Source organism: Metarhizium brunneum, chromosome 2 (assembly GCF_013426205.1).
Source record: "Metarhizium brunneum chromosome 2, complete sequence".
NCBI classification, from domain to species: domain Eukaryota; kingdom Fungi; phylum Ascomycota; class Sordariomycetes; order Hypocreales; family Clavicipitaceae; genus Metarhizium; species Metarhizium brunneum.
This window is the reverse complement of record NC_089423.1, coordinates 590,557-603,988: the sequence shown is the minus strand read 5'-3', so window position 1 is coordinate 603,988 and position 13,432 is coordinate 590,557. Positions and strand designations below refer to the sequence as shown.

At 53.9% G+C, this 13,432-nt stretch overlaps 3 protein-coding genes across 3 annotated transcripts; 1 reads left to right on the top strand and 2 right to left on the bottom strand.

Annotated features, from left to right (window-relative positions):
• Positions 1-4,633: 4,633 nt before the first annotated feature.
• VNX1 (Low affinity vacuolar monovalent cation/H(+) antiporter) lies at positions 4,634-8,135 on the bottom strand (the record flags this gene model as incomplete). The annotated part of the gene is made up of 3 exons (XM_014687617.1): positions 4,634-5,062; positions 5,126-7,869; positions 7,955-8,135. 3 exons carry the CDS (start codon positions 8,133-8,135, stop codon positions 4,634-4,636), a joined length of 3,354 nt encoding a protein of 1,117 aa, XP_014543103.1.
• Positions 8,136-10,638: 2,503 nt separating this feature from the next.
• RPT6 (26S proteasome regulatory subunit 8) lies at positions 10,639-11,891 on the top strand (the record flags this gene model as incomplete). The annotated part of the gene is made up of 2 exons (XM_014687616.1): positions 10,639-10,873; positions 10,957-11,891. 2 exons carry the CDS (start codon positions 10,639-10,641, stop codon positions 11,889-11,891), a joined length of 1,170 nt encoding a protein of 389 aa, XP_014543102.1.
• A 364-nt stretch (positions 11,892-12,255) lies between these two features.
• On the bottom strand, positions 12,256-13,362 carry G6M90_00g031630 (uncharacterized protein; the record flags this gene model as incomplete). Its single annotated transcript, XM_014687615.1, has 3 exons — positions 12,256-12,464; positions 12,572-13,021; positions 13,110-13,362. The coding sequence occupies 3 exons, from the start codon at positions 13,360-13,362 to the stop codon at positions 12,256-12,258; spliced, it is 912 nt and encodes a 303-aa protein (XP_014543101.1).
• Between the last annotated feature and the right edge of the window lie 70 nt (positions 13,363-13,432).

Here is a 13,432-nt window from a genome sequence, read left to right as displayed (position 1 = left end):
GATTCTTGACCTTGCTTCCGTAGGTCTAGCCACTGTGTGGTGCCCTCTACCCCACTCGATATGTCGTGTCAACGGTACATATTCAGTTCATATTCTCGAATGCTCAAGGCAGTACGTATGTGGCTGTGCTTCTCATTGTGGCACGTCCGTCTGCCGGTGCCCCCACAGAACGAGCACGAAGGACGGTGCTCGGGAAGGCAGGGACAATCCATCATTGTTGGAATCGTGACAATCTGATGGCAATCCTTGCAAACGCATTTCTCGATATGCTCCCAGACCTGCTGTTCCGTTGGAAACGTCTGTTGACAATTTAGACACCGTAACTCGGTTCCCTCTGGGGAATTTGCGACTTTATATGGAAGCTTTCTAGGTCTGTTTTCGTTAGCGGCTGCGTTCTCTAGTGTGCGAAGAATGATACATACGCAGACATGTTTTTTTTATGTTTAAAATTCAGTTGTGGTGTCTGTTTCTGTTTGTTGTCTGTTGTTTGTCGCCTTTCGAAGCTAGGGTCTTTGTTGTAGTTTTCAGTGAAGAAGGGGCCTTTGGATCTGAGGAATTCCATGGCCTTTTATGGTTTTTTTTATGCCCGTCGTACTGAGCTACGCTTACACTGAGACGGAAATCTTACCTCTTGTTCTGTCGCTGTTCTGTCCAACACAGACAATGAACTGCTCTCGAAAGACCTGGACCGTGCTGCAAGAGAGCGATCAGATGCGCCATCTGTAACATGTGACACTACCTACGCCAAGAAAAAGTTGGCTCCCACATCGAGACCTCTTGTGAAAGCGGTTTAAACACGCAAAGCACACGATTGCACCGCCGCCTACTTGGCACAGCCGCTGACACTTGATTGTAGTACGCCATCACTTCTCGGCTGTCGTTGACAAGTCATTTTTAGGCCTTTTTTTTCCACGGCCCTACTTTGTTTCACCAGGACTCAGCCTCTTCTCGGCACTGAGCCCTCCGGAGTCGCGCATCAACATGTAATGAACACCTTCAACATCCTCTTTTTAGATCTAGAATGACGAGGCCATGCATCCAACATCTCCCCGTACTACCCCCACCGTAATATGGCATGCGAGTAAGCAACACTGCTTGCTTTGTTGGCTCCTCGACATACATTCACAGCATGACTGACATCCGCTGCCCAGAGACGCTTCCTTGATACATGACAAGACCCAGCTGAGAGCGACATGTTCACCGAAAGCTAGAAAGGTTTTGAAGCATTCATTGCTAATTCCATCAATCATCTGCCTGGCATTATGCAGACCGCGAAGCCCGATGCCGCCGTGAACCCGCAGCATACGTACAAAGCGTAAGCAAAGCTCCCAGTCCCGAAATGAGCGTGCAGCATCGCAAGCACCGCTTGCCCACCTCAGTCCATTCACTGCGGTCATTCAGTCGGTATTGCACCCGGCACACAGTAAGCTAGATGGCTGACTACATGAAAGGGCCGGCAAGGTCCAGCCGCGGGGGGGGAAGACAAACCAGACACGGTACCAAGCTGTGCCTCTCCTTCCAAGGCAATCCTGTGAACTTGTTTCTTGCATCTGCAAGTCCCCGCCATGTCGCCTGATCACAGCGAGTGCCTAGAAGCAGCCATTCATCGACAAAGGGGCGACGGTCGCGTGAGCAAAATATCTCGGCGAGATGCCACAAAGCGAGGGGAAGGGACATGGGCACATGTGAGTTTCGTTTCGCTTGCAGCAAGATGAAAAACTTCTGTCGTCATCCAGTGCAGGCATATCGCGATATTGAACATCTTTATTCTTTGTTGTGGGAATAGATGCTGGCTGGGACGGCGCCTTGATGGAGAGCTTTGCGTACACCTTGTCTCCTGTTCAAGTTTCTCTACGAAACAGTCGAGAAGAAAAGAAATCAGGAGCGCAGCAGCTCTCCAGGCCCTTCTTTGTCTGGTTTCTTGACCGTGCGTATGTCTTTGTTCTTTGTCCTTTGTCCGTGTCCCAGGTCCCTACCCCGTAAACAAAGGCCATGGGGACACTCTGCCGCCACGTAGTGCAAGGGACAGCGGTTCTACTGCCCTCTGTATGGGCAGCTATGGAGAGAAAATGGCATATCAAGTGTTGATGTGCACTGCATGCAATGTTTGGTATGAGAGGCAACGAGAGTTTCTGATGGAAACTCGATAGGAGTTGTCAAGCGGCGCCCCACTACGATCTGGTTTAAAGTATTCTAGCGAATCATCTCCAAGGCTGTAGAGATCAGCTAATGAGGAGCCTTGGACCAATGCAAGTATCCACAGGTGTTGCGAGTTTCAGTTTCCCTCTTGATCACGAACACCAAGGGTAGATACCACACGACAGCAGGGACTTTGCCTAAATAATACCAAGTGTGAATATTCATACAGGCTCTTCATCAAGTTTTGAAGAGAGTATCTATAAGTGCTTCTAGCAAAAGCAATGTGCATGCAAAGTATGGCTCCATCGCTATAGCTACCTAGCTACCTAGGTTTTGCGAGACCTCTGCTCCGTGGCGGGATTGCAACGTCAAGAACTGAATTTTGGCTCGTGTGCAATCATCCAGACGCGAACAGAACGCGCTCCCAATTAGCCGAAGCATAGCCCAGGCAACGAGACGCTTCTGCACAATTTCCAAGGCCCGCTATCAGCTTTTATGCAGCCCTGGATGACCAAGTTCACACTGTGGCCAAACCTGGCACGAGTGATGGCCACTATCCATCCTAATTAGCCCGGTTTGACGTCGAGCTGCAACAGGGGTCTTGACAGCTGGGCTACCCTATGACACAAGCGCACTTTGCTTGGAGTACGGCAACAGCATGTTCGAGATGACTTGAACAAGGGAAAGAAAAAATTCGGTATGCACTAAATAATCTCCATCTACATGTGAGATGAGCGCTGTATAGAAACATGTGTCTTGTCAATATTGCACGTTCAAAGCAACACATATATCACAGCAAAACGTCGTAAAAGAAAAACACCAGACAGCACAAGCACAAGTCCTGGACCACGAGGCAACATGTGCCGTACTGTGCACCACCCTGCAGATGCACACCAAGCCACATGCAAAAGAGTTATGCATAAGCATCAAGCAGACCTCGCCGATGCAAAGCAACACAACACAACACAACACAACACAACACAACACCCCATGCAATCTTTGCTCCCTGCACCGCATGCCAAAAACCCGCCAAGCAGGGCATCAGCAAAAAACCCATAATTCCACCGAGGCCACGGCTCTTTTCTCACCCTGCCGAGATGAAGCCGCTCCACAATCCCGTGAAGTCTCTGCACCACCAGCAAAAACCACAAGGCCAGAACAAACGCAGCCCGCCAGACACATCCACACCGGACCCGCCCCAATCAAACAACCCCACTCTTCCTCTCACCGTCAACTCACATCCCCTTCACCAGGGCGGGACCCCTGCGCGCCGCCAAAAAATACTGCCGCCCAAAAAAAACTTTTAGGCGGTCACGCACTCACCGCCCGCCTCGCAAATCTTCTATAAAACAACCCGTTGCCGCACACTCTTTCGAACTTTTTTTCCTTTCTTCTTCATATCGACAATACTTCAGTAAGCACACACCCAACTGCTCACTCTCCCACCACCACAACACCCAATTCTGACCGTCTTTGCAGGAGAATCATTTCTATAGTGTTCGACCTTCTCTTGGTTTCCTACAGAAGCCACAGAATCCACCCTGGTTGATGAATGTATATCCTCGACGCCCTAGAGTGAAAGCTCCGGTTCCTCTCGCTCTGTCCGCAAGGACGGCGGTATCTGCATCTGCAGGTGCTGTATAGAGAGATTGTTCCCGTATGGCATGGCAACATGTCGGGAAGCTTTGTTGATGATCTCGACCCTGTTCGTTGTTTGCCTTCGGGCGCATGGGCAGGGTGGGTGTTGATGGACGTCTGACAGGTTTTCTTTTTTTCTTTTCATTGCGCTCTGGGCTTGACCTGGACGTGAGGAAGAGTTTGGACCTCGCCTGGCCTTAAATTCATTTGGCACATCACAAGATGGGGATAGCAATGTCGAATGATCTCACAAAACTGTAACGCCAACTGCCCAACGTAACATGGAACCCAGTCTAACGAACGCTCTTGTAATGTCCACGATGGGATGCTCTGGACGCATTTGGCCGCGTAGAAGCCGTCTCCATGGCGGTGCCGTGAGTCGCTGCAGATGACCAGTAGCATGAGCGCCATTGTAAAAGATTCCAAAGCACGTAATCCAGCAAGAACAGACCTTGCAATGCAAAAGCATGCCAGACTCTTTCCCACATGTGGTGCCCAGTCGCCTAGTTCCACAAACCACAAAGAATCGCTGGAACGAGAGCACGACGCGGCAAACAAACAAACAAACAGTACCCCATCACACACACGACTCAATCAATTAGTCTCATTGCTAACGAGCAACGGCAGCCCGACTGCCCCGAAAACCACCAATGTCCCAACGATGCAAACAAACTCAAACAATGCTTTCGTCCAGCCGTCTCGATACACAGCTTCGTCAAGTAGAGATACACGTACGGAAGCCCGCCCTTCCACATCACCCATCCATCTGACCCGGGCGCCTGTGCAGCAGGACAGGGAACCATAAAACGTCTGTACAATTTGTAAAGTCACTACACCCTTCGCGCCCCATCATTACTCACAATCCATACGCCCGCCCGCTCGACCCGCGGCCAATCGTCTTGAAACTCTTGTAGTTCCCATCTTCACCCATGACATCGAACCGCTCAATGCCCATCACCTCGGACGTAAAGCCGCTAAAGTAGAACCCAATCACCACCACAAAATACGTCAGCACCAAGATGCTGCCCTTGAAATAATTGCTCTTTCCCTCGCCGTAGACGTAGCTCAGCAGGAACACGCACAGGATGACCGTCACCATGTCCCACTGCGGGAACAGCAGAGAAAAGGTGTACAGGCTCGGGTCGCTGCCGCTGGGGATGTGGGCGTACACGGCTGAGAACAAGACGAGCGCAGGAATCTGCAGCAGGCAGACTTGCAGGGCGTACGCGGAACCGATTTCCATTGACAGCGCAATGTTTCCGTTCATAGCAAAGGAGATGGCGTTCTGTCATGATGATTGTTAGCATTACATACCTTTCTTTTTCTTTTGAGCGAGGCGCCCACTTACCAGGAACTCGGTGGTATTGGGAACAAGTGCAAAAAGCGTGATACCCAAGAACTTTTGATCAATCGAGAAACTCTCCAACACAACATCCACCGTGTCTACTAGAATTTCCGCAATGACGGCATACAGTACGGTGGCTCCCAAGAGGATGATGGAACTCTTTGCGCGCCCCCAGTTTGGAGCATCGTGGCCGCCGCCTCCATGGCCTCCAGCATGCACGGTTGCCGTTTCACCAGCTGCCGTGGCTTCATCAGCCTGGTTCTGATGCGTTCGGACGGTGCCGTGTTGACCCGGGGTAGAAGATAGCTTTCGCAGCCTTTCCCGATCCCTCGACGCAAGCGTGGCCGCAGTGGCGGCAATGTGTGCAACCTCCCGGGCGAGAGCAGTGTTGTCCGCTTGGCTGAGGCCAGGCACATTGACGGTAGACCGAATCGTATCGCTGCCCTTAGGAGGAACTACGTGTGGGGTTGCGGCCGTGCCGTTGGCGGCAGCGTCTGGGGCAGATGCCTGGCGGGCCATTTCCTCGGGGCGAGGTTGAAGCCCGACATGCTTTAGTGATTGGCCCAGAATGCGTTTATAGAGATGGGAGTCGCGGATATCCGTGCCAGTAGTTTCGGCTGCCGAAGGCTGTGAGGCCCGAAGTAGAGATGCCTGGAGTTGCTCCTCGTGCCTTTTCTCTTCGATTTCGGCGTTCCAGATCACGGCGGCGTGGGTTCGCAGCGTGAACCACAGTCCGATCAGGTATGAGAAGAAGAGCATGGCAGCGGCCAGGTAACAGTACGGCCGTACGGCCTCGAGATAAAACCGATCGTCAAGAGCCGGTGCCTGGGAGAAGTAGCAGCGACGACAATCGCGAACATTACCAGGACCATCTTTCCCACCAGGTTCCAAGTCCTCGCAATCCGTGCAGCTCAGCTCATGGGTCCCATAGATTTGATAGAATAGTGTCGGGCCAAAGGCACCCACTACGGCAAATAGTAGCATGGTGGATGTGACACCAGCCGACCGGGCATTGAATCTCTGCGTCTTGCGCTTGAGGGCGCCAAAGCACATGGAAATGCCAGGCAAGAAGAGGATACCGGCGAATATGCTGCCGACAATGCTGCCTTCCACGAGCTGACCCTTGCCCTGGCTGAGAGCAACGCAGTAGAGAAACACTTCAACAACCGTGGCGAAGAAGGCATTGATGGCCGCGCCCAGTCCCATGGACGACTGGGCTGATATGGATGCAACCGCCTGGCCAATAAAATAAGCTAGGGGGATGATGGACAACAGACCGGCAGTAAACAGGAAAGCTGGGGATGTAATGAAGCTCTCCACGTGAAGTACGCCCTCGAGGACGGCCCAGTCGAAAATCACAAAACACACGACGGCCATGAGGTTGATCAGAAAAATGTTGGTGCCGTCAATGGTGTACTTCCAATACTTGGAGCCAACGGCTCGGTAGGTGCACACCAAAATGGACGAGTCGGGCGCGTCGTCGTTTCGCATGTAGCCCATGTGAGTCTCAAACGACAAGGCGAGTGGGTGTCGACGGAGGTGATCGAATAGGAGGATCGTCACCTTGCCCATGGGAATCCAGAAGACGAGAAACCAACAAATGGCAGAGGTGACGATCAAGGCCGGCGAGATGAGGCAGTAAAAGAATATGAAGAAGATGACTCTGCCAATGTTCCACTCACCCCTGCCAAAGAGGCGCCGTCGTCTCTTCATGCGAGGGTGCATATCGCGAGAGGCGCCCCGTCGACCCCGTCCCAGCAGGCTGTCAGTTTCGCTGTGCTCGGAATCGATACTTTGTCTTGACCGCCCGACAATGGATCGGTTGCCGTCGGGCCCAAAGAAAAGCCGGCCGTACTCTAAATCGCCGCTCTGCCACTGCTCATACTCGGAGATGCTTCGACCTTCATCTCCGTCTTCGTGCGAGTAGGCTTCGTCCTTCTCCAGACGTACAAACTTGCCAAAGGGATAAATCAGGTAGCCGGCCAACCCCCACAAGACTCGTCCATACTCTTTGCCGCTAGGGGCCGCTGCAAAAAGTAAGCAAACGATGGCTCCAAGAGCGGCAAAAAAGGCCATCCACCATCCGAATACAAGGGTCCAGACAAGGTTGAACAGCAGAAGCCAATTGCTCACTCGGCCTCCAGGAGAGGAGTGAATGTCGGCCTGGGCAAACTTTTGAATGGACCGATCCTTCTTGTACAATGCAGGCTTCCAGACTCTGATACCAAATGGATGGGTCTGGTTTATTGCCTGCTGTCTGTCTTTGAGAGTAAAGCTTTCGGCCTCGCTTATCTCGCCGTCGGAATCACAGTCAACGTGCTCTTCCAGTGGCAACTCATCGCTATGCTCTGGCTCGTCTTCCTCTGTCGTCGTGGTGGGAACGCCCCCGGCGCGAGTTTCCTCTTCGTCTTCTCCATCGCCGCCGGCTCGATACGACTGGAGGCGTGACAGTGGTGTACTAGCCTGTTGCGACCGTCGACGAGTGGAGTAGCCCTGGCGCTCGGCAGCATCGGCCACAACCTCGTGAGGCTCATCGTCGGCAGAGAAGATTTCGCCACGGTGCGGAGTGTTGGAAGACGTCCTCCTGGACAGGGGTGGTTTTCGCAACCGGGGAAACGACTTGACTCTATGGGGAGGTTTGAAACCCGATCGCTGAGGCGTTCCTTTCGACTGGGGGCGGTCTTGGGATTGCGACGACTCGGCCGCGGTTTGGCTACTGCTTGCGGTGGGAGGGTTGTTTATGGACCCTGCAGGTGACGGCGTCAGCATATGTGCGGACGTCAAGTCGCGGCGAGTAGCAGCACATTAGAAAAAAAAAGGATTGACACGTACCATATCCCGCGCCTTCGGGTCTGTGTCGCACAGTTTCGGTTGACTGGTAGCTCTCGCCGAAGCCATCGCCGGGGCGACTCGGTGTTGTGTTGTCGTCTGTGTTGCGACGTGCGTCGGTCGGGGATGTGAGTGGTGTTTGACGGCGTCCCGATGACGCGCCGTCCTTGCTTGGAGCATCCATGGTTCACAGGCAGCGGTACTCCGGCCGCAAAGTTGCCGTGCTCAAACAAAAGTCGATCAGCAAGGTTGCAGTGCAATGCAAAGAAAAGCTGCGACCGGGATTAGGAGAGTGCAGAAGCAGCATGCAGCGGAGCTCTGGGCAGCTCAATCAAGTACTCAAAACGGGGAGCATTTCCTCGCGCCTGCCTCGCGTGAAGCCGATGCTGCGTCTCGGAAGCAGCACAAGGGAACTAGGATCGGACGGGATTGTTTCTGCAGCAAAGCACGCGGCGGAAAATAATGAAGCGACACGAGGAGGAAAGCCAGAGCAAGCACCGGCAGACGCGGCACCGACGGAGTCAGTCGACGACTAAGGCACGGGACTAGCGTGGGAGTTGCTCGGGGACGGAGGGGGTCGGAGCAGCTTGCGGCGTCGTCTGGAGCGTGATGGATGGGTTGGTGGAGAGTGATCGGACGAGGGCGATGGAGATGATGGCCGGCGAGGCGTCCAATGCTGGCGCCGACGTGAGAGAAGCCGAGACGGGTTTTGCCTGGATGCCTCACGCAGCTGGAGAGGCGGAAGACGTACGCGGCAAAGAGCTATTACCAGTCCGTGGTGGAAATGAGGAGGGAAAAAATACAAACATTGAAATGAAGAACCAAATAATAAAGACAGAGAGAGAAAGAGAGACGCCAAGTACGGAGTCCCTACCTGAGCCTGAGGTAGGTAAGAAGATCCCAGCTGGGCTTATTGGCTGTGGTCCTTGGCAATCCTAAACCTTGTCTTGTCTCTGGCCTTGGCACAGAGCACGACGCCTTCTTTGGCTGGGCGTCGCCCACGCCGAGAGATTCGGTCCCAGAGTGGATGCAGTCGAGCCGGGCTTCGAATTTAGGAAAACCGAGTATCAGATGCATCATGGCATGAAAATAGGCAAATCGAGGCAACTGTGTCGCCATGGACGCAAGCCCGTCATTTATCATGGCCATCATCAATCAGGGGCCCCCTCGACCTCCTACTGATCCATCAAATCAAAGCCTTCGCTCGCCACAACATACATTGACCATTGGTCCATAGCAAAGGGCAAGAAACTCCATGCCAATGCTTCGCAAGGCCTCAACCCTGGCTCCGGGATCGCATCATCTGTCCTTCATCATCTGTGACTCGAGCATCTGGGATGCTACATGGCACCGTTTCGGACCGTCACTGCTGTTGTGTAACATCCTGAACATGATTCCATCAATGCTACTGAAGCTTCTATATGTTGTGGCAAGGCTGCCAAGTCCATAATCTCTGCCACCCAATACCGTGTGTGCGTCTCTACGGCTCACCATGCCGTCTTGACCAATATGAGGAGACGCCTCGCGAGCTCCTCCATATGATTTGCCCTCATTTCCACGTCACGCAGCATCGACTCCGTATCCTTTGCCAATAATGACCGTCATAGGTATTGCAAGAGGTTGCGAGTTGACGAGGTAGTGACTGGATGCCACCATTAATTTCCTTCCGCTTCGCCATGTGCCTAATAATCATCAACCCATGCCGAGTTCAACACCGGATGCGAGACACCAGACTGTCCGTTGTTGTTAGGGGTCGGCCCCCGCGTGACTCAAAGAATGGAGGAACCACGAAGCGCGTGCAGTGTCTCTGCCTCCCTTCGGCCCCTTTGGGTCCCTTTCGAGGCGTTCCATGCACGCTCACCTCACATTTGGGGTGGCAGTCGTGCGTGGCCGGCTGCAGGTCTCAACACTACCGGTTTTGGTTAATGGAAATTGGGCCTGGAAAGACGGCGGACAGCTTGACTAGAGAGGACATGTGTAGCGGCAGATGTGTGCGTATTCCGTCCATCGGAGAATCCCATGACCCGTCACACGACACTCCTCGGCATCGTTTTGATCGGTTCGAAAGACTGATGATGCCTGACCGGATACCCATATTCTTGGATCCCCAGATACGACCGACCACTGGGAAGACCAGGCAGTCATGATCCACTGCGGCCCGACGGTAGGCATGGGCCTAGGAACTGCAGCATTTCAGCTACGTATCGCCTCCAGTCATCTCGCCATTCCTTCACCAGCTTGCAGAATCCCCACCCTCCATGCAAATGCAAACTGGTGGCTGCTTGGGGCTGCGCCTTTGTTTTCCCCACAACCTTACGGAGTAGGTGTGGTTGAAGCTGCAAGAAGGAAAGCGGACGCCACTGGAGATGAGCCTTCTCGGAATCCGGCAGAACACTTCTTCCGGCTGGCCATGACCATTGCCCTGCATGTCGCTCGCAAAGCCAATGCCGTGGCCAGCTGCTTACGAGACACCCTGCAGCCTTGTCCAAGCTTCACCTCAAGGTGCACATCACCAACATCAAACGCCATCCCGGCAACCACGAACAACATTCCCCAAACGATTCGAGTCCATCGCACCCGGTATTTCTAAACTTGCTCCGGATCTGCGTCTAGCAGTCGACATCTGCGACGCCTGATTCTCCCTCTCCCTTCCCTCCCCGGATAGACATTTCAGCATACAAGACATCATGGCGCTCGACGAATACTACCACAACAAGATCGAGGCAATGAAGCTCGAGATCCTCAAGGGTCAAGCAGCTCTGCGCCGCCTCGAGGCCCAACGAAACGACTATAACTCACGCGTGCGGTTACTCAGAGAAGAGCTCGGTCTGTTGCAGCAACCCGGTTCCTATGTCGGCGAGGTGGTCAAGGTCATGGGCACCAAGAAGGTGCTCGTCAAGGTGCACCCCGAAGGAAAATACGGTACGCTACAGCCATCCAAGCAAGACCATTGCCGAGATCCTCTCCGCTACTAAAGGCCCGCAGCTAACATGGATCATACATAGTCGTCGACGTTTCCGACAGTGTCGACGTAGCCAAGCTCACCCCAGGAAAGCGCGTCACCCTCCTCTCCGACAGCTACAAGCTCGAGAAACTCCTCCCCTCGTCCGTTGACCCCCTGGTGTCGCTCATGATGGTCGAGAAAGTGCCCGACAGCACCTACGACATGATTGGTGGTCTCGACCAGCAGATCAAGGAAATCAAAGAAGTCATCGAGCTGGGCCTCAAGCACCCCGAGCTCTTCGAGTCCCTGGGAATCGCCCAGCCCAAGGGCGTGCTCCTCTACGGGCCCCCCGGTACAGGCAAAACCCTCCTCGCCCGAGCCGTCGCCCACCACACTGCCTGTAAATTCATCCGAGTGTCCGGCTCGGAACTCGTCCAGAAGTACATTGGTGAAGGATCCCGCATGGTGCGCGAGCTCTTCATCATGGCACGTGAACATGCGCCGTCCATCATTTTCATGGACGAAATCGACAGCATTGGTTCTTCGCGAGTCGAAGGCTCCTCGGGAGGCGACTCGGAGGTCCAGCGCACCATGTTGGAGCTCCTCAACCAGCTGGACGGTTTCGAGCCCACCAAGAACATCAAAATCATCATGGCCACGAACCGCCTGGATATTCTGGACCCCGCGCTCCTCCGACCAGGCCGCATCGATCGTAAAATCGAATTCCCGCCTCCGAGCGTCGAGGCCAGGGCGGATATTCTGCGCATTCACAGCCGCAAGATGAATCTTACCAGAGGTATCAACTTGACCAAGATTGCTGAAAAGATGAATGGCTGCTCCGGCGCAGAATTGAAGGGCGTGTGCACAGAGGCGGGCATGTATGCCTTGCGAGAGAGGAGAGTCCATGTTACGCAGGAGGACTTTGAGCTGGCTACGGCCAAGATTCTGAACAAGCACGATGATAAGGAGGTGTCGTTGGGCAAGTTGTGGAAGTGAGGCCCAGACAAGGCACGGAATTTGTCTTTGTTCTTGCTGGGCGAGGGTGTGCGTGGCTGGCTGGTCTGCATATAGAGAGGGACGGGCGTGTATGGATATCTAAATGTACCATTATTCGGACATGTCTCTGTTTTCCCCATGCGATATGTGAACCTCTCAACCTGTGCCTAATGCACCAAATCATATGTATGTATTTCTGGCTAGAGGGTGTAGTTGTACGAGCTACGGCATGTCGAGCTTGAACGATGACGACAAACCTGCACAAACACAGGATACAAAAATGCCAGCTACAACAGGTCTCATATTATAGCTTTCATGATTTATACGACTAACTGAATATGAATATATCAGTGGCCAGTACCATCTAAGCTTGCTTCTCGCCCTCGGGAGACACGACGCCATGCATGCCAGTGTACTTGGACACCTCGGCCGGTTTCCAGCCACACTTGTTCAGCAGCTCCCTGTCCTGGAGCTGGTAAACCTGCACCTTGAGCGGGCGGCAGCACTTGATCATTTCCTTTTCGCTGTCGCTGCCGAACCCCCACGCCGAGAGGTCGCCGCCGGGGCACGTACCTGCCGATATATTGTTAGACATGGGGCACAAAAGGACGGCGGAAAACACGGACAGAGTGGAAACGTGAAATGGGGGGATGGGGGATGAGGAGCAGGGGAACACGTACTCAGGGCCATGAGGAGATCTTGCTCGGCCAAGAACTCGATGCTGTCGCCGGCCTGCGCAGGACTAGGGTTCATAAAGTAGCGGCCTTGCTCGTCGAGACCGGTGGCCTGGAAGATGTTGATCACGTCGTGGACATCCGACTCGTGGAGGCCGTAGGGCTTCACGGCCCGGGTCAAGTTGGAGTGGCAGTGGAAGTCGTACTGCTCCCCGGCCAGGACGGTGTTGATATAAGGGTCGCAGCGCGTGCCTAGCAAGTCGTGCACTCTTCCGCCGTGGGGGTCCACGCCGTACCAGTCGAGGCTGTCGTGGATGATGGTCGCCAGGGGCCGCATGTATGGCAGCACTGACCAGAGGCGGTCGTGCGTGCTGACGTGCGAAGCATGGAGCTGCCTGGTGCGGCTTGCCCAGAAGCGTTCACGGGGGTTGTGGCGATTCCATATGTTCAAGTCGCCTGTGTGTGTGTTAGTTTGGAAAGTCGTGGGTGTGACTGGGTTTTATTATATGACTGGACAACATCAAGCGATTGCGCATCGACTCACCGACTTGGGGCCCTTCGGGGGTGCTAATCTTGACAATGGAACCAGCTGGTGCTTCCCATGCTCTGCCTGCTCGAATGGGAAGAGTAAATTCGTCGATCAGAACGCGAGGCGCCTTCTGTATGGTCGCGTATACCTCTTTATCAACCGATAGCGGCGATCCGGCTGTGGGCAGATACGCCGGAGGGGCCTTGGGGATGCTGTCCCTCGCCTTGATCCGTTGCTCAATGGATTCTCTGGCCTGAAGCGCCGACATGGTGATCGTTTTGCTTGCTTTTTGACTGTTGTGAAGGCTGCGGCGTTTATTCTACCTCGAGTTCCGATGA